Raw genomic sequence first — 19526 nt, forward strand, 5'->3', positions numbered from 1 at the left:
TTAGCCACTGGGGGCAGACAACAAAAACAACAGGAACTACGAACCTGCAGCCTGCGAAAACGAGACCCCCCAAACACAGTAAGTTAAGCAAAATGAGAAGACAGAGAAACACACAGCAGAGGAAGGAGCAAGGTAAAAACCCACCAGACCAAACAAATGAAGAGAAAATGGGCAGTTCACCTGAAAAAGAATTCAGAGTAATGAAAATAAAGATGATGCAAAATCTTGGAAATAGAAGGAGAAAATACAAGAAACGTTTAACAAGGAGCTGGAAGAGCTAAAGAGCAAACAAACAATGATGAACAACACAATAAATGAAATAAAAAATTCTCTAGAAGGAATCAATAGCAGAATAATTGAGGCAGAAGAACGGATAAGTGACCTCGAAGATAAAGTAGTGGAAATAACTACCGCAGAGCAGACTAAAGAAAAAAGAATGAAAAGAATTGAGGACAGTCTCAGAGACCTCTGGGACAATATAAAATGCACCAACATTCAAATTATAGGGGTCCCAGAAGAAGAAGAGAAAAAGAAAGGGACTGAGAAAATATTTGAAGAGAATATAGTTGAAAACTTCCCTAATATGGGAAAGGAAATAGTCAAGTCCAGGAAGCGCAGAGAGTCCCATACAGGATAATTCCAAGGAGAAACATGCCAAGACACATATTAATCAAACTATCAAAAATTAAATACAAAGAAAAAACATTAAAAGCAGCAAGGGAAAAGCAACAAATAACATACAAGGGAATCCCCATAAGGTTAACAGCTGATCTTTCAGCAGAAACTCTGCAAGCCAGAAGGGACTGGCAGGACATATTTAAAGTGAAGAAAGGGAAGAACCTACAACTAAGATTACTCTATCCAGCCAGGATTTCATTCAGATTCGATGGAGAAATTAAAACCTTAACAGACAAGCAAACACCAAGAAAATTCAGCACCATCAAACCAGTTTTACAACAAACGCTAAAGGAACTTCTCTAGGCAGGAAACACAAGAGAAGGAAAAGACCTACAATAACAAACCCAAAACAATTAAGAAAATGGTAACAGGAACATACATATTGATAATTACCTTGAATGCAAATGGATTAAATGCTCCAACCAAAAGAAATAGACTGGCTGAATGGATACAAAAAAAAGACCCATATGTATGTTGTATGCAAGAGACCCACTTAAGACCTAGGGACACATACAGACTGAAAGTGAGGGGATGGAAAAAGATATTCCATACAAAAGGAAATCAAAAGAAACCTGGAGTAGCAATTCTCATATCAGAAAAAATAGACTTTAAAATAAAGACTATTACAAGAGACAAAGAAGGACACTACATAATGATCAAGGGATCAATCCAAGAAGAAGATATAACAATTGTAAATATTTATGCACCCAACATAGGAGCACCTCAATACATAAGGCAAATGTTAACAGCCATAAAAGGGGAAATCGACAGTAACACAATCATAGTAGGAGACTTTAACAGCCCACTTTCACCAATGGACAGATCATCCAAAATGAAAATAAATAAGGAAACACAAGTTTTAAATGATACATTAAACAAGATGGACTTAATTGATATTTATAGGACATTCCATCCAAAAACAACAGAATACACATTCTTCTCAAGTGCTCATGGAACATTCCCAGGATAGATCATATCTTGGGTCACAAATCAAGCCTTGGTAAATTTAAGAAAATTGAAATTGTATCAAGTATCATTTCTGACCACAACGCTATGAGACTAGATATCAATTACAGGAAAAAATCTGTAAAAAATACAAACACATGGAGGCTAAACAATACGCTACTAAATAACCAACAGATCACTGAAGAAATCAAAGAGGAAATCAAAAAATACCTAGAAACAAATGACAATGAAAACACGATGACCCAAAGCCTATGGGATGCAGCAAAAGCAGTTCTAAGAGGGAAGTGTATAGCAATACAATCCTACCTTAAGAAACAAGAAACATCTCAAATAAACAACCTAACCTTACACTTAAAGCAATTAGAGAAAGAAGAACAAAAAAAACCAGAGTTAGCAGAAGGAAAGAAATCATAAAGATCAGATCAGAAATAAACAAAAAAGAAATGAAGCTAACGATAGCAAAGATCAGTAAAACTAAAAAAAAAAAAGCTGGTCTTTGAGAAGATAAACAAAATTGATAAACCATTAGACAGACTTATCAAGAAAAAAAGGGAGAAGACTCAAATCAATAGAATTACAATGGAAAAAGGAGAACTGACACTGCAGAAATACAAAGGATCATGAGAGATTACTACAAGAAGCTATATGCCAATAAAATGGACAACCTGGAAGAAATGGACAAATTCTTAGAAATGCACAACCTTCCGAGACTAAACAAGGAAGAAATAGAAAATATGAACAGACCAATCACAAGCACTGAAATTGAAACTGTGATTAAGAATCTTCCAACAAGCAAAAGCCCAGGACCAGATGGCTTCACAGGCGAATTCTATCAAAAATTTAGAGAAGAGCTAACACCTATCCTTCTCAAACTCTTCTAAAATACAGCAGAGGGAGGAACACTCCCAAACTCATTCTACGAGGCCACCATCACCCTGATACCAAAACCAGACAAAGATGTCACAAAGAAAGAAAACTACAGGCCAATATCACTGATGAACATAGATGCAAAATTCCTCAACAAGATACTATTAAATAGAATCCAACAGCACATTAAAAGGATCATACATCATGATCAAGTGGGGTTTATCCCAGGAATGCAAGGATTCTTCAATATACGCAAATCAATCAATGTGATACACCATATTAACAAATTGAAGGAGAAAAACCATACGCTCATCTCAATAGATGCAGAGAAAGCTTTCAACAAAATTCAACACCCATTTATGATAAAAACCCTCCAGAAAGTAGGCATAGAGGAAACTTACCTCAACATAATAAAGGCCATGTATGACACACCCACAGCCAACATCATTCTCAATGGTGAAAAACAGAAACCATTTCCTCTAAGATCAGGAACAAGACAAGGTTGTCCACTCTCACCGTTATTATTCAATATAGTTTTGGAAGTTTTAGCCACAGGAATCAGAGAAGAAAAACAAATAAAAGGAATCCAAATTGGAAAAGAAGTAAAGCTGTCAGTGTTTGCAGATGACATGATACTGTATATAGAGAATCCTAAAGATGCCACCAGAAAACTACTAGAGCTAATCAATGAATTTGGTAAAGTAGCAGGATACAAAATTAATGCACAGAAATCTCTTGCATTCCTATATACTAATGATGAAAAATCCTAAAGAGAAATTAAGGAAACACTCCCATTTACCACTGCAACAAAAAGAATAAAATACCTAGGAATAAACCCACCTAAGGAGACAAAAGACCTATAGGCAGAAAACTATAAGACACTGCTGAAAGAAATTAACAATGATACAAACAGTTGGAGAGATATACCATGTTCTTGGATTGGAAGAATCAATATTGTGAAAATGACTATACTACCCAAAGCAATCTACAGATTCAATGCAACCCCTATCAAACTACCAATGGCATTTTTCACAGAACTAAAACAAAAAATTTCACAATTTGTATGGAAACACAAAAGACCCCGAATAGCCAAAGCAATCTTGAGAAAGAAAAATGGAGCTGGAGGAATCAGGCTCCCGGACATCAGATGATACTACAAAGCTACAGTAATCAAGACAGTATGGTACTGGAACAGAAACAGAAATATAGATCAATGGAACAGGATAGAAAGCCCAGAGATAAACCCACGCACATATGGTCACCTTATTTTTCATAAAGGAAGCAAGAATATACAATGGAGAAAACACAGCCTCTTCAATAAGTGGTGCTGGGAAAACTGGACAGCTATATGTAAAAGAATGAAATTAGAACACTCCTTAACACCATACACAAAAATAAACTCAAAATGGATTAAAGACCTAAATGTAAGGCCAGACACTATAAAACTCTTAGAGGAAAACATAGGCAGAACACTCTATGACATAAATCACAGCAAGATCTTTTTTGACCCACCTCCTAGAGGAATGGAAATAAAAACAAAAATAAACAAATGGGACCTAATGAAACTTAAAAGCTTTTGCACAGCAAAGGAAAACATAATCAAGATGAAAAGACAACCCTCAGAATGGGAGAAAATATGTGCAAATGAAGCAACTGACAAAGGATTAATCTCCAAAATTTACAAGCAGCTCATGCAGCTCAATATCAAAAAAACAAACAACCCAATCCAAAAATGGGCAGAAGACCTAAATAGACATTTCTCCAAAGAAGATATACAGATTGCCAGCAAACACATGAAAGGTTGCTCAACATCACTAATCATTAGAGAAATGCAAATCACAACTACAATGAGGTATCACCTCACACCAGTCAGAATGGCCATCATCAAAAAATCTACACACAATAAATGCTGGAGAGGGTGTGGAGAAAAGGGAACCCTCTTGCACTGTTGGTGGGAATGTAAATTGATACAGCCACTATGGAGAACAGTATGGAGGTTCCTTAAAAAACGAAAAATAGAACTACCATACGACCCAGCAATCCCACTACTGGGCATATACCCTGAGAAAACCATAATTCAAAAGAGTCATATACCACGATGTTCAATGCAGCACTGTTTACAATAGCCAGGACATGGAAGCAACCTAAGTGTCCATCGACAGATGAATGGATAAAGAAGATGTGGCACATATATACAATGGAATATTAGCCATAAAAAGAAATGAAATTGAGTTATTTGTAGTGAGGTGGATGGACCTAGAGTCTGTATACAGTCTATTCTGTATGCAGAATGAAGTAAGTCAGAAAGAGAAAAACAAATACCGTATGCTAACACATATATATAGAATCTAAAAAAAAAAAAAAACGTTCTGAAGAAACTAGTGGCAGGACAGTAATAAAGGCGGAGATGTAGAGAATGGACTTGAGGACATGGGGAGGGGGAAGGGTAAGCTTGGATGAAGTAAGAGAGTGGCAGGGATATATATACACTACCAAATGTAAAATAGATAGCTAGTGAGAAGCAGCTGCATAGTACAGGGAGATTAGCTCAGTGCTTTGTGACCACCTAGAGGGGTGGGATAGGGAGGGTGGGAGGGAGATGCAAGAGGGAGGGGGATATAGGGATATATGTATATGTATAGCTGATTCACTTTGTTATACAGCAGAAACTAACACAACATTGTAAAGCAATTATACTCCAATAAAGATGTTAAAAAAAAAAAGAATGGCTATCATCAAAAATAACATAAATAAGAATGTTGGCAAGGATGTTACACTATTGGTAGCAATGTAAATTAGTGCAGCCACTATGGAAAACAGCATGAAGGTTTCTCTAAAAACTAAAAACAGAACTACCATATGACCCAGCAATTCTGCTCCTGGGTACATATCCAAAAAAAAAAAAAAGATAAACACTAATTCAAAAAGACACACGCACCCCCAATGTTCATAGTAGCATTATTTATAATTGTCAAGATATGGAAGCAAACTAAGTGTCCATTAACAGATGAATGGATAAAGAAGATATGGCATATATATACAATGGAATACTACTCAGCCATAAAAAAGAATGAAATTTTGCCATTTGCAGCAACATGGATGGGTTTGGAGGGCATTATGCTAAGTGAAATAAGTCAAACAGAGAAATACAAATACCGTATGATATCACTTACATATGGAATCCAAAAAAATACAGGAAACTAATGAATATAACAAAAAAGAAGCCGACTCACAGATATAGAGAACAAACTAGTGGTTACCAGTAGGGAGAGGGAAGGGGGGAAAGGCAATACGGGGGTAGGGGATTAAAAACGTTTTTTTCATGATGTACCAACTTTTTCTCTGTGAAAGACACCACTAAGAGGAAAATAAAAACAAGCTACAGACTAGGAAAAAATATTTCTAAACCACATATCCTACAAAGGACTCATATCTGGAATATACAAAGAATTTTCAAAACTTAACAGCTAAACCAATTAGAAAATGGGAAAAAATATGAAGAGACACTTCACCAAATTGAATATACACATGGCAAATAAGCATATGAAAAGTTGTTCAACAACACCATCCATTAGGGAAATGCCAGTAAAGGTGGCAATGAGATATCATTACACACCTCTGTTCTAATAGTGACAGTATGAAAAGCTGGCAAAGACATGGAAAAACTTAATCTTTTACACCTTACTCGTAGAAATATAAAATCGTACAGCCACACTGAAAACAATTTGTCAGTTTCTTACACAATAAAGCATACATATAAGACCCAGAATATGGCAATTATCCTAGAGAAAGGATATCTGTACACAAATGTTCATATCAGATTCATTCATAATAGTTAAAAGTTAGAAACAATCAAAATGTACTACAATAAGTGAATGGTTTATAGAAACTTAAGTACATCCATGCAATGGAATAATACTCAGCAATAAAAAGGACAAACTATTGATATGCAATTTGGATGAACCTCAAAGGCAATTCATTGACTGAAAAAAGCCAATTTCAAAAGATCACATATTGTATGATTTCATTTATATAAAATTCTTGAAATGATGAAATTATGGAGATGGAAAAGGGATTAGAAGTTGCCTGAGGTTAGGAATGATGGGGGTGACAGTGGTGGTTGTGACTATAAAGGGGAGCACAAGGGAGACCTTTGTGGTGATGGAACAGTTCTGTATCTTGATTGTGGTGGGGGATTAGATGGATCTACACGTGTGATAAAATGGCACAGAATTATATACATACATTATACCAATGTCAATTTCCTTGTAGGATACTATGTTATAGTTACATAAGATATAACCATTGGGGGAAACTGGGACTGTAAGAATACATGAGATTTTTGTACTATCTTTGCAATTGCTGTGAATATATAATTATTTAAAAATAAAAAATTTTAAATCACTGGTTACCTTGTCATTGTTATTCATTTCATTTCATTTCATTATTATTACTGAAAATAATTTTGCTGTTTAGAAGACTTGGAGCAATAAAAATGACCCATTCTAGGGTATCAAATATTCTAGGTATGCCACTGAATATAGCTAAAAGAAATGAATGTGCTTGTCCACCAGAAGACACGTACAAGAATGTCCACAGCAGCTTTATTTATAAGAATAAACTGGAAATAACTGAAATGCCTATAACCTGGAAGATGAATAAATTGTGGTATATTCACACAATGGAATACTAAAAGGAAGAGGAGGGGAAAGGAGAGGAAGAGGAAAAATTTCATCTCACTTTATGTATACATTAAAGCCTCAATTATATTTTCAGTAATGGGGCCTGATTTAGCATCCTTGATCAAAATTTAAAACTGCCCCTTCACTCTTATAATGAATTAAAACTATATTTGCTGCTCTGTATTAAAGAGTTGGCAGTATTACATTAAAAACACTGAAAACAGTTGGATTTCAAATGAATTACGGTAGTCTCCCTTATTCACCATTTCACTTTCTACAGTTTCTATTACCCACGATCAACTGTGGTCTGAAAACATTAAATGGAAAGCTCCAGAAATAAACAATTCATAAGTTTTTCAATTGCACTCTGTTCTAAGTAGCGTAATGAAATTTTGCACCCACTTGGGATCTCCAACCATCAACATTTTCTGCTCCTGACATCAACCATCAACATCTTCATGGATCAATGATCCAGGATCACCCGAAGCAGGTGATCCTCCTTCTGACAGGTGGTCAGAAGGCCAGTAGCCTAATGCTACATCACAACGTCTACATCATTCACTTCACTTCATCTTACTTATCACATAGACATTTTATCATCTCACATCATCACAAGAAGAAGGGTGAGTACCGTACAATAAGATATTTTGAGACAGAGAGATAGACCACATTCACGAATCTTATTACAGTATATTGTTATAACTGTTCCATTTCATTATTGTCGTTAATCTTTGACTGTGCCTAATTTATAAATTAAACTTTATCACAGGTCTGTATGTATTGGAAAAAACATAGTATATAAAGAGTTTGGTACTCGCCCCAGTTTCAGACATTTACTGGGGATGGATAAGGGGGGCTACTGTATATTGTTGCAGGATATAACTGTTTCTTCAAAAATTCTAATAATTCATCTAACTAGCAAGTTATACAACTTGAAGTTGTATACTTAGTTATATAAGATCTCTCTATGAAATCTGTGAAAATTGTTACCAAATTAATATGTATTTTAAGAGCACAAACCACTTATGAAACTTCATTTTTATTACTGTGTCAAAAGACATTTACTAGAGAGTGGAAAATATATTAATGGTCCATTGAAATTCACTTCCCAGTGTCCCCTTTGCCCCTTACAGCATCTTCTCCTCTAGCAGACAGTAGGGAGAATCCAGATCCTGCCAAAGACAGGATGTGAGGCTATGCTTTACATGCACTCGAGAGAACAAGAAGTGTAGAGCAGGTGCATCCATAGAAGAGGTCTGAGAAAGCTCTCAGAATCCCTAGCTGGGCTGATTGGTGATGGTATTTCTGTCCTGAGGCCGGCTAGTAAAAACTGGAGGGGGTAAATACTTCTTTAAATGCAAAGACAGGAACACAAGACTTCAAAGCATACAAAAAATCAAGGAAACATACACCAACAAAGGAACACAATGATTTTCTCATAACCAATCCTAAAGAAAGAAAGCTCTATGAATTACCTGATGAAGAATTCCAAACAATTGTTATAAGGAAGGTTGGTAAGCTACAAGAGAACACAGATAGACAATGCAACAAAATCAGGAAAACAACACAGGAACAAAATGAGAAATTCAACAGAGATAGAAATCATCAAAAAGAACCAAACAGAAATTCCGGAGCTGAAGAATACAATGAATGAAATGAAAAATCCAAGAGACAGCATCAACATCAGGCATGAACAAACAAAACAGAGGGAAAAAATCTGAGAACTCAAAGACAGGTAATTTGAAATTATCTAGTCAGAGTGTCTGAATGGATAAAAAACAAGACCCAACAATATGCTGCTTACAAGAGACTTGCTTCAGCTTTAAGGATACACATATCTTTAAAGTGAAGGGATGGAAGAAGATATTTCATGCAAGTAAAAACCAAGAGAGCAGAGGTAGCTACACTTATGTTAGATAAAACACACTTTAACTCAAAAGCTGTAATAAGAGACAAAGAACGTCATTATACAATGATAAAAGGGTCAATTCATCAAGAGGAAATAACAATTATAAATATAGACTCATCCCTTGGTATCTGCAGGGGATTTGTTTGAGGACCTGCTACAGATACCAAAACCCACAGATGCTCAAGTCTTGTAGTCAGCCCTCCACATCCCTGGTTCCACATCTGCGAATTCAACTAATCCCGGATCATGTAGTACTGCATTTATTGAAAAGACCACATTTAAGTGGACCTGCAGAGTTCAAATCTGTGTTGTTCAAGGGGTCAGCTGTATATGCACCCAACATGAGAGCACTCAAATGTGTTAAGCAAATATTAACAGATATCAAAGGAGAAACAGACAGCAGTGCAGTAATAGTAGGGGACTTCAATACTCCACTTTCAACAGTGCATAGATCATCCAGACAGAAAATCAGTAAGGAAACACTGCATTGAACCATACTTTAGATGAAATGCACCTAACAGACATACACAGAACATTCCATCTAATAGCAGCAGAATACACATTCTTCTCAAGTACACATGGAACATTCTCCAGGATAGATCACATGCTAGGTCACAAAAAAGTCTTAACAGATTTAAAAAGATTAAAATCATATAAGTATCTTTTCTGACCACAATGGCATAAAACTAGAAACCAAACACCAGAAGAAAGCTGGAAAATTAACAAATATGTGGAAATTAAACAACACACTCCTGAATAACCAATGGGTCAAAGAAGAAATGAAAAGGGAAATCAAAAAATATCTTAAATGGGCTTCCCTGGTGGCGCAGTGGTTGAGAATCTGCCTGTCAATGCAGGGGACACGGGTTCGAGCCCTGGTCTGGGAAGATCCCACATGCCGCAGAGCAACTAGGCCCATGAGCCACAATTACTGCACCTGTGCGTCTGGAGCCTGTGCTCCGCAACAAGAGAGGCCGCAATAGTGAGAGGCCTGCACACCGCGATGAAGAGTGGCCCCCGCTTGCCGCAACTAGAGAAAGCCCTCGCACAGAAACGAAGACCCAACACAGCCATAAATAAATAAATTAATTAATTAAAAAAAAATCTTAAATGAAAATAGAAATACAACATACCCAAACTTATGGGATGCAACAAAAGCAGCTTTAAGAGGGAAGTTTATAGCAATAAACACCTATATTACGAGAAAAGAAAGATCTCAAATAAACAACCTGACTTTAAACCTCAAGGAACTATAAAAAGAACAAACTAAGCCCAAAGTAAGCAGAAGGAAGAAAATAACAAAGATCAGGGCAGAAATAAATGAAACAGAGACTAGAAAAATGATAAAACATATCAATGAAACTAAGAGCTGGTTTTTTGAAAAGGTAAACAAAATTGACAACCTTTAGCTGGACTAGCTAAGGAAAAAAGAGAGAAGACTTGAATAAATAAAATCAGAAATGAAAGAGGAAACATTACAACTGATACTACAGTAATACAAGGGATCATGAGAGACTATTATGAACAATTATACGCAAACAAATTACATAATCTAAAAAATGGATAAATTCCTAGACACATATAACCTACCAAGGCTGAATCATGACAAAATAGAAAATCTGAAAAGACCAATAATGAGTAAGGAGATTGAACCAGTAATCAAAAATCTTCCAATAAACAAAAGTCCAGGACCAGATGCTTTCACTGGTGATTTCTACCAAATATTTAAAGAAGAATTAATACCCATCTTTCTCAAATCCTCCAAAAAAATTGAAGAAGAGAAAATACTTCCAATATCCCTGAAGAACACAGATGCAAAAATCCTCAATACAATACTAGCATGGCAAATTTAACAGCACATTAAAAGAATCAGATACCATGATCAAGTGGAATTTATCCTTGGGATGCAAGGATGGTTCAGCATATGCAAATCAATAAATGTGATATACCACATTAACAGAATGAAGGATAAAAATTATATGATCATCTTAATACAGAAAAAGGTTTGACAAATTCATGATAAAAAAAAAACTCTCAACAAATTATGTATAGAAGGACTGTAGCTCAACACAATAAAGGTCATATATAACAAGTGCACAGCTAACATCATGCTCAAAAGTAGAAAACTGAAGGCTTTTCCTCTAAAATCAGGGATAAGACAAGGGTGCCCACTCTTGCCACTTGTATTCAACATAGTACTGGAAATCCTAGCCAGAGCAATTAGGCCAGAAAAAGAAATAAAAGACATCCAAAATGAAAAGGAAGAAGTAAAATTACCTGTTTGCAGATGACATGATCTTGCATATAGAAAACCCTAAAGACTCCATCAAAAACTGTTAGAACTAATCAATGAATTCAGTAAAGCTATAGGATTTGAAATCAACAAACAAAATCAGTTGCATTTTTTACACTAAAAATGAACTATCTGAAAGAGAAATTAAGAAAACAATCTCTTTTGCAATAGCTTCAAAAGCAATAAAATATGAAAGAATAAATTTAACCAAGGAGGTTAAAAATCTGTACACTGAAAATTATGACACTGATGAAAGGAATTGAAGACTCAAATAAATGGAAAGATATCCTTTGTCCCTTGGGTTGGAAGAATTAATATTTTTAAAATGTCCATACTGGGGCTTCCCTGGTGGCGCAGTGGTTAAGAATCTGCCTGCCAATGCAGGAGACACAGGTTCGAGTCCTGGTCTGGGAAGATCCCACATGCCGCGGAGCAACTAAGCCCATGAGCCACAATTACTGAAGCCTGTCCACCCTAGAGCCCGTGCTCCGCAACAAGAGAAGCCACCACAATGAGAAGCCTGCGCACCACAATGAAGAGTAGCCCCCGCTCTTCGCAACTAGAGAAAGCCCGCACGCAGCAACGAAGACCCAACGCAGCCAAAAATAAATAAATAAAATAAATAAAATAAATTAATTAATTAATTAATTTTAAAAAAATGTCCATACTACGCAAAGTGATCTACAGGTTCAATGCAATCCCTATCCAAATTCCAATGGCATTTTCACAGAAACAGAAAAAGAAAACTCCCAAAATTCCAACTGAATTACAAAAGACCCTGAACAGCCAAAGCAATCTTGAGAAAGAAGAACGAAGCTGGAAGCATCACACACTTGATTTCCAACTATATTACAAAGCTATCATAATCAAAACAGTACGGTAGCTGCATAAATACAGATGCATAGACCAGTGGAACAGAATAGAGGGCCCAGAAATAAACCCAGGCATATATAGTCAACCAATCTTTTACAAGGAGGCCAAGAACACACAATGAGGAAAGGACAGACTCTTCAATAAACAGTCTTGGTAAAACTGGATATCTACATGCAAAAGAATGAAATTGCATCCCTATATACACCATTCAAAAAAATTAACTCCAAATGGACTAAAAACTTAAACATAAGACCTGAAACTGTAAAACACATAGAAGAAAACATAGGAAAAAAGCTCCTTGACATTGGTCTTGACAATGATTTTTCAGATATGACACTAAAAACAAAGGCAACAAAATGAAAAATAAACCAGTAGGACTATATCCAATTTAAAAGCTTCTGCACAGCAATGGAAACAATCAACAAAATAAAAAGGCAACCTACAGAATGGGAGAGAATATTTTCAAACCATATATCTGTTAAAGGGTTAATATCTAAAATACATAAGAAACTCATTTAACTCAATAGCAAAAAAAAAAAAAAAAAATCAAATAATCTGACTAAAAAAATGAGCAAAAGTCCTGAATAGACATTTTTCCAAGAAGACATACAAATAGCCAACAAGTATGTGAAAACATCACTAATCACCAGAAAAATGCAAATCAGAACCACAATGAGATATCACCTCACACCTGCTCGGATAGCTATTATAAAAATGACAAGAGGTGACAAGTGTCGGCAAGGAGGTAGAGAAAAGGACACCTTTGTACGCTGTTGGTGGGAATATAAATTGGTATCGCCGTTCTGAAAAACAGTATGGAGATCCCTCAAAAAATTAAAACCAGAACTACCATATGGAAACAAACTAAGTGACCATTGACGTATGAATGGATAAAGAAAGTATGAAATGGAATATTATTCAGCATAAAAAAGAAAATTCTGCCATTTGAGACAACATGGATGAACCTGGAGGATATAATACTAAGTGAAATAAGCCGGACAGAGAAAGACAAGTACTGTATGATCTCACTAAATGTGGAATCTAAGAAAAAAAAGTTGAACATATAGAAACAGAGAGTAGAATGCTGGTTCTCAGGGGTTATGGGGTGGGAGAAATCTGAACATATTGGTCAAAGGATATAAATTTTCAGTTATAAGATGAATGAATAAGTTTTGGGGATCTAATGTACAGTATGGTGATTACAGGCAATAATACCGTATTATATACTTGAAATATGCTAAGAGAGTGAATCTTATGCATTCTCACCACAAAACAAACAAAACTCCTCAGTATCTGCATTATGCAATGATGTATATATAATTAACAAGACTTAAAGGTACAACTACTGTGTATACCCTCTTTAGGCTACATTTTACTGTAGTTAGCTTTCCTAAATAATTTTTAATATACCAACTTCAGATTCTGTGTGTTTTTCTGATATTATTACCTGAATTGCTGGTCTAGCTTTTCAGCCACAAAATCCTGTCTCTCTTTTTCTTTCTTCTCTCTTAATAATCTGACTTTATCTCTCATTCTATCTTTTTTCTCCTCAATTGTTTCTTCTTTCAATTGCATTTCAATGAAATATTCATTTTCTTCTGATGCTAAAAGTTCACGTAACCTAAGTTCACAAAACAAAATGACAACAGAAAAGGAAATTAAAACTATCATGCCACATGTACCATTTCACTAACTGATTTTTATTTTGTTAAATCTGATTTCAGAAGTACACGTTCAGTCATAAATTTTGTAAGAAGGAAAGATCATTACAGTATTCCATAAAATAAGACTAGTTGCCATTTAAAGCAATAAAGATACTAATCTATGCCATGTTTTATTTGATCACATACAGATGAGATACGTAATGTGTATCTTCAACAAAAAAGCAAAATGAGCAGATTTTAATTAAAAATAAAGAAATTTGAAACAATATGTTCTTTTGCTTTCTATCAAACATAGGTTATCACAGTGAAAACAGAAACAAGCAATAGCTATTGGTTTGGTAGGAATATGCATAGCTCAGCCATGATCCTTAATGTAAAAATTCACTTGATTTTTGATTGATCAATCTCAAACTGTGGTTTTAGGAATGTTTCAGAGTCTGGATCAGCTGGTTTATGAGCCTTACTTATTTCGTCTTTCTTCAGTATTGATGATAAACCCTTGCATGGCATCCTTGACTCTTGCTTTCACAAGACTGTCCACAAACTTGCGGTCATTGTGCTGGTCCCACTCAGCTTTCAAGCGATCCCGCTCGTTTGACTTAATGGAAGCCAAAATAGCATGATGCTTCTGATGGCTGCGTCGGATTCTTTCCAGATGATGCTCAGCCCCTTGGCCTTTGGGAGGCTTGGCTCTCTGAAAACAAATAGCAACTACCACTTATGATAGACCCAAAATCAATTGCGTATTTTCAGTTAATCATGACCTCCACCAAAACTCATATTAATCAAAACTTGGTATATAAAACTAATACATCCTCCTACAACTGCAAACAACTTAGGTGCCTAAGATGTAACTTGTTTGATTCTTTGAACCTATACCTAAGATGTCATCAAATCAGTCTCAAATATTTCTCAAATGCCATTTGAGTAAAAGTTCATGGAATTATAAAGTTAAAAATTTGAACAGGGCTCCAGAGATTATCTAGTCAACAGATAATTGACTAGATAATCTCTGGATTATCTAGATAAGTTATAACTCAACAATAGATAAGTTATTTGCTCAAAGTGCTTTAAATAGTTAGGGCAGACCTGGATAGAACAGGAATTAGAGGTCTTCTAACTCCTGACCTTGATCTTGCCACCAACTATCCCACATTGTTTCTCAGGGGTGGACAACACAGTTACCAACAGAAAAATTCTTTCAATTAAGAGACTACTATCTAAGTATAAGGATATATCAATATATAACGAGTTGTGACAATGAAAAACCCTTTACTAAGAAGGAAGTAAGGAAGATAGAAAGGGAGGGAGGGAAAGAAGGAAAAGAAAAGGGAAACAAAAACAAAAAAAACCCTAGTGGTAGAACTTTTTTCCTATTTCTATTGTGCCCAGAAGTTTAATGTAAGAGCTGTGCTCCTGACATTTTGGGGTAAATTGAATTTCTGTAAATATGTTCATTTTATACAAACTTCCACCAGAAAGTTGGAAATGCATACATCATTGTGAATACATATTGACACATTTAATAAAATCATATGGACTATATCTTTTTCATTTCTGTATTCCTAGCAATGAACACGCCTACCAGCATCAGGTTCTCAATATGAATGGGGAAGATGAATGAACGAAACAATGTTTATGGGTGGGCTTGATGTGATTCCTGCTTCTCCTGGGCCACCATGAAATCCATGGTCTTGAGCTTTGTATTTTCAGCCAGTTTTATCAAATCATCCTTAGGTGAGTAGTGAGACTCTGGTGTGCTGATTCACAGTAACAAAACCTTTAACTCATGCGGCAGAGTCAATCTGATCATTTACACTTAGAACAGCACTGTCAGGATTACCAGAATACTGGCACTGGGACTTGGTAAGGGAATCTCCTAGGGAAAGAAAACCAACATTTGAAGATAGCTTCATGAAAAGATTCAGGGCTCAGGGTATATATATATGTACCTAGATTAGTTGAACAAGATAATACAAAGCTGAGGTAGGTTGGAGACAAAAGACGATGTTGAGGGTTACATCATGGGAAGTAGCTAATCCATATCCAAATTATTTAGAGCCTAGATTTAGTTAACAAACTACTGTTCTCTAATATATAAAACATTTTATGAATGCGGATTCAGTTACAACAAAGCAGAGCTGGGTCAAGACTGCACCCAGGGCAGGATATACATAGGAACTCACGCTCCCAGTAGACAGATGGGCTGAGAACAGGAACCAAGCACCAAGGTCATCAGGAATCAATTGTCAAATTGTCAGGGCAAGAACCAGGTTCTGAGGTACATTTTGACTGAAGAGGGGGATGGGGGTGAAGGGTGGTGAGAAACAGCCTGAGCAGTAGCTGGGGATTAGGAAGCCCTTTAAGGCTTGGGCATCTTGTGTAGGACTTTGTGGTCAGGAAGGACCCTATCTCTGGACGAACAGGTATGATCTGGAGTTCTCTAACAACAAGGTGGTGCCAATCCATGCAGTCTTAGCATTATGTAATCAAAACCTGTCCTGTTTAACAGAAATATAATATAAACCAGATATGTAATTTAATAACATTTTCTAGTAGCTGTATTTTAAAAAGTAAAAAGAAACAGGGGAAATTAATTTTAATAATATATTTTTATTTAACCAATATATCCAAAATATTATCATTTCAACATGTGTCTCTACGCATAGTTCAAGTGCTCAAAAGCCATTTGTGGCTAGTGGCCACCATAATGGACACTGCAACTCTTAAACCATGCTAAATTCAGAACAAAGGGCTTAATAACTACTCTGTACTTTCAAGGTCCCTGAAGGCTTTTGTTACTGCAACATCTCAAGTTAGTTTCTACTATTACAGTTTACAGTTTAATGTCTTAAAGAATGATGTCTTACAGCCTAGGTTTGATTCTGGCCTCTACTGATTACTAATTGTGTGATCTTGAGCAAGTTACTTAATCTTTTTAAGTCTCAGTTTTCTCACCTGTCAAAATGAGCAAAATAAACGTCCTCCTAAAAAATTATTTCAAGAAGTAAATAACTGGGTCCCTAGGAGGCACTCACCAAATAGCTGCTCCTTTTGCTTCTCCATTACTTCAGACATTTCATCTTTCACCACCTTCTCCTGGAGGAATTGTTTAGCATCCACGTCTCATCTCTGGTGGCTTTAATTCTTCTCCCACCACAACTCTGCAACCTCTAACATCCACACTTCTTATCACACTCTGACATCTGAGATACACCAGCTCTGACCTCTTCCTTTTCCTCTTTATTCTTCTATAAACTTAAAGTATTCAATAGGCCTGCTTCTCTGGTTTGGTGGTAATTTGGTGGAACAGAAATTCTTATTGGTTCCCAACGCAAGTAATATCACCTGACCAATGGCCCAGCCCCTGAGCTCAGTGTTTGCATACAGAACCCAAAGTACATCAATTTCTGTCCCTCATAAAGTCTGTCTATAATGATCACCTTGAACCGTACAGACTGTAAAAGACTCCACTCTACTGATTTCCAAACCCAGATCCTACAGTCCCTGGACCTAAAGAAGAGTGAGCAGGTCTATAAATTGACTGAGAACTGCTATGTGCACTATGGAGCATAATAAGACTGTACCCCTCATTATCTCTGATCTTTCTTCCACGATGTTCCAACACAGACAATATAGCACATCATTAACCTGTGTTAACCTTTGATGGTTTTGTGCATGAGCAAGTTGTTTCTGCAGTTAGATGATAAGCAACGTGAAGGCAGGGATCAGACTTCTAAAGAAGGGTAAACCTCCCAGGGTCACTGTATTCACCCCTGTATTTTCCACAGAGCTGTGCACACAGCAGGGGCTCAAGTAATACCTCTATAATTGCCTACCTACACGTGGTTTTCTAGCCTGTAGAAACCACTGTGTAGAAACAAAGGAATGCAGGTGCATGGACCAAGTGTCTGGGGTTCTGAGCAGGACCTATTCAACTCTGCAGCACGCAACATTCCCCCAGCCTCCTACCACCTCCCCTGCCTTAAAGGCAACCAACCTCCTATTCCCAGGCCTGCAGGGACGCTTCTGTTATGGTTGAGTCAGCAAAGGAAGGGCTCTATAACCACTCACAACCTCTCACAGCCCAATACTCCTTCAACAGACGATTTTCCTAGGCGTGTAGAACTAGCCCAAGACCGTACAGCTGAATCACTGCCAGCCCAGACCCCCGATTTCCTGCCGCCTGACCCAGCACCGTTTCCTTGACACACACTCCGCATTGCAAGGGGACGACCTCTTTCAGCAGTCTCGGAAGACTGAAAACCCTAAGATCTCAAGTGGTGTTTCTCCAAATACAGAAAGTAAATATTACATGACGCGGGGGGTTGGGGGGTAGGGAGGGACGGAGTACGAGAGCTAGGCAAGAGACCTTATCCTTCCCTCTTTCAAAATTCAAGCTGCTGCATCAAGCACCTGCTTCCCTCGAGAGAGCCCCTGCTGGGGGCCAGGGTGGGCTGCGCTGGTGCTGAGTTGGGGGAGATGCAGAAAGCGGTAGGGTCCCTCACACACACCCCGTGCTTACCACGATCACCACTTTGGGAGTGGGGCCCTTAACCTCCCGCTGTACGATGCCAAATCGCTGGCTGTACATTTTCGAGTCCCCTCGGGTTGGGGGCGGCGCCCGCCGCGATTCCCCAGCCACAGCGACCTGAGGGACCAGATTCCGCGACGCAGAGGTCCGGTTGCCATGGTGCGCCTCGCGGGGCTCTGGGCAGGTGAGTGGGGCGGAAGTTGGTCCCGTCACCATGGTGACCATAGACGCCGGCACTCGCGACTTCCTCTGGGAGTGGAAAAGCTGAGTCTGCGCAGTCCTCACCCCGCCCTTGGCCAGGCCTCCCGCCGACCTCGCTCCCTTCTTCTAGGGTTCATCAAATAGCAGAAAAAGAGCCTCCTTAACCCGAAGTGAAGTCGAAGATCTAACTACATTCCAATTGACTTTTCTATTTATATCTTGTAATCGGTCTAAAAGCATGAGAAAGGTTAGTGGGCATTTTGTTGGTAGGTTAAATTTTGAGGCCATCTCTAAGTAATCTTCACGACATATCATCACAAGACAACCTTATTCGCGTAGTTCTTTACAGGAATTTACAACGTATTTTCACACATAAAACCTCTGAGCCTCACAAGTATCTTATAGGACTGATGGAACAGCGGGTATTATCCTCATTTTACAGCTAAAACAATTAAAGCTGAGAGAGCCTGTTTTGTCAGCCAACTCAACCAGTAATGACAAATTTGTTAATAAAATCAGGAAACCAGGGCTTAGACTTGAGGTACCCTAGGATGGGGGGCAATCAGATGGGCTGGTACGGCAGTGACACGACCTGGCTGGGCACAATAAAAACCAGGGCCAGGGCTAGGACGTGGATTAGAACTGCAGGTGATCGGGCTCTGAGATTCCGGATCCCAGGCAGGAAAACAACACAGGTCAGGAAACCTAGAAGGGGCCCTCAGCACAGGTGGAGACCACAGCTGTACTTCCGGTCAAGAGCAAGGTGGTAGTTAATACCTAAAAGCCAAATAACACTTTGGAACTCTTTCTATAGTGGGGGTGAACATAGAACTATCATTACAACACAAAAAAAATCAGC

The 19526-nt window shown here is 37.5% G+C and overlaps 1 protein-coding gene across 1 annotated transcript in view; it reads right to left on the minus strand.

The window, feature by feature from the left end:
- Nucleotides 1-19456, minus strand: part of CFAP53 (cilia and flagella associated protein 53) — a 55267-nt gene extending 35811 nt beyond the window's left edge. Inside the window, exons 1-3 of the mRNA XM_036874575.1 lie at nucleotides 18458-19456; nucleotides 14397-14626; nucleotides 13716-13889 (exon numbers count right to left, since the gene is read on the minus strand). Coding sequence (XP_036730470.1) covers nucleotides 13716-13889; nucleotides 14397-14626; nucleotides 18458-18691 — 638 coding nt within the window. The 5' untranslated portion in view covers nucleotides 18692-19456. The remainder of the gene's footprint in view (nucleotides 1-13715; nucleotides 13890-14396; nucleotides 14627-18457) is intronic.
- Nucleotides 19457-19526: the final 70 nt, after the last annotated feature.

Source organism: Balaenoptera musculus, chromosome 14, assembly GCF_009873245.2.
Source record: "Balaenoptera musculus isolate JJ_BM4_2016_0621 chromosome 14, mBalMus1.pri.v3, whole genome shotgun sequence".
Taxonomy (NCBI): domain Eukaryota; kingdom Metazoa; phylum Chordata; class Mammalia; order Artiodactyla; family Balaenopteridae; genus Balaenoptera; species Balaenoptera musculus.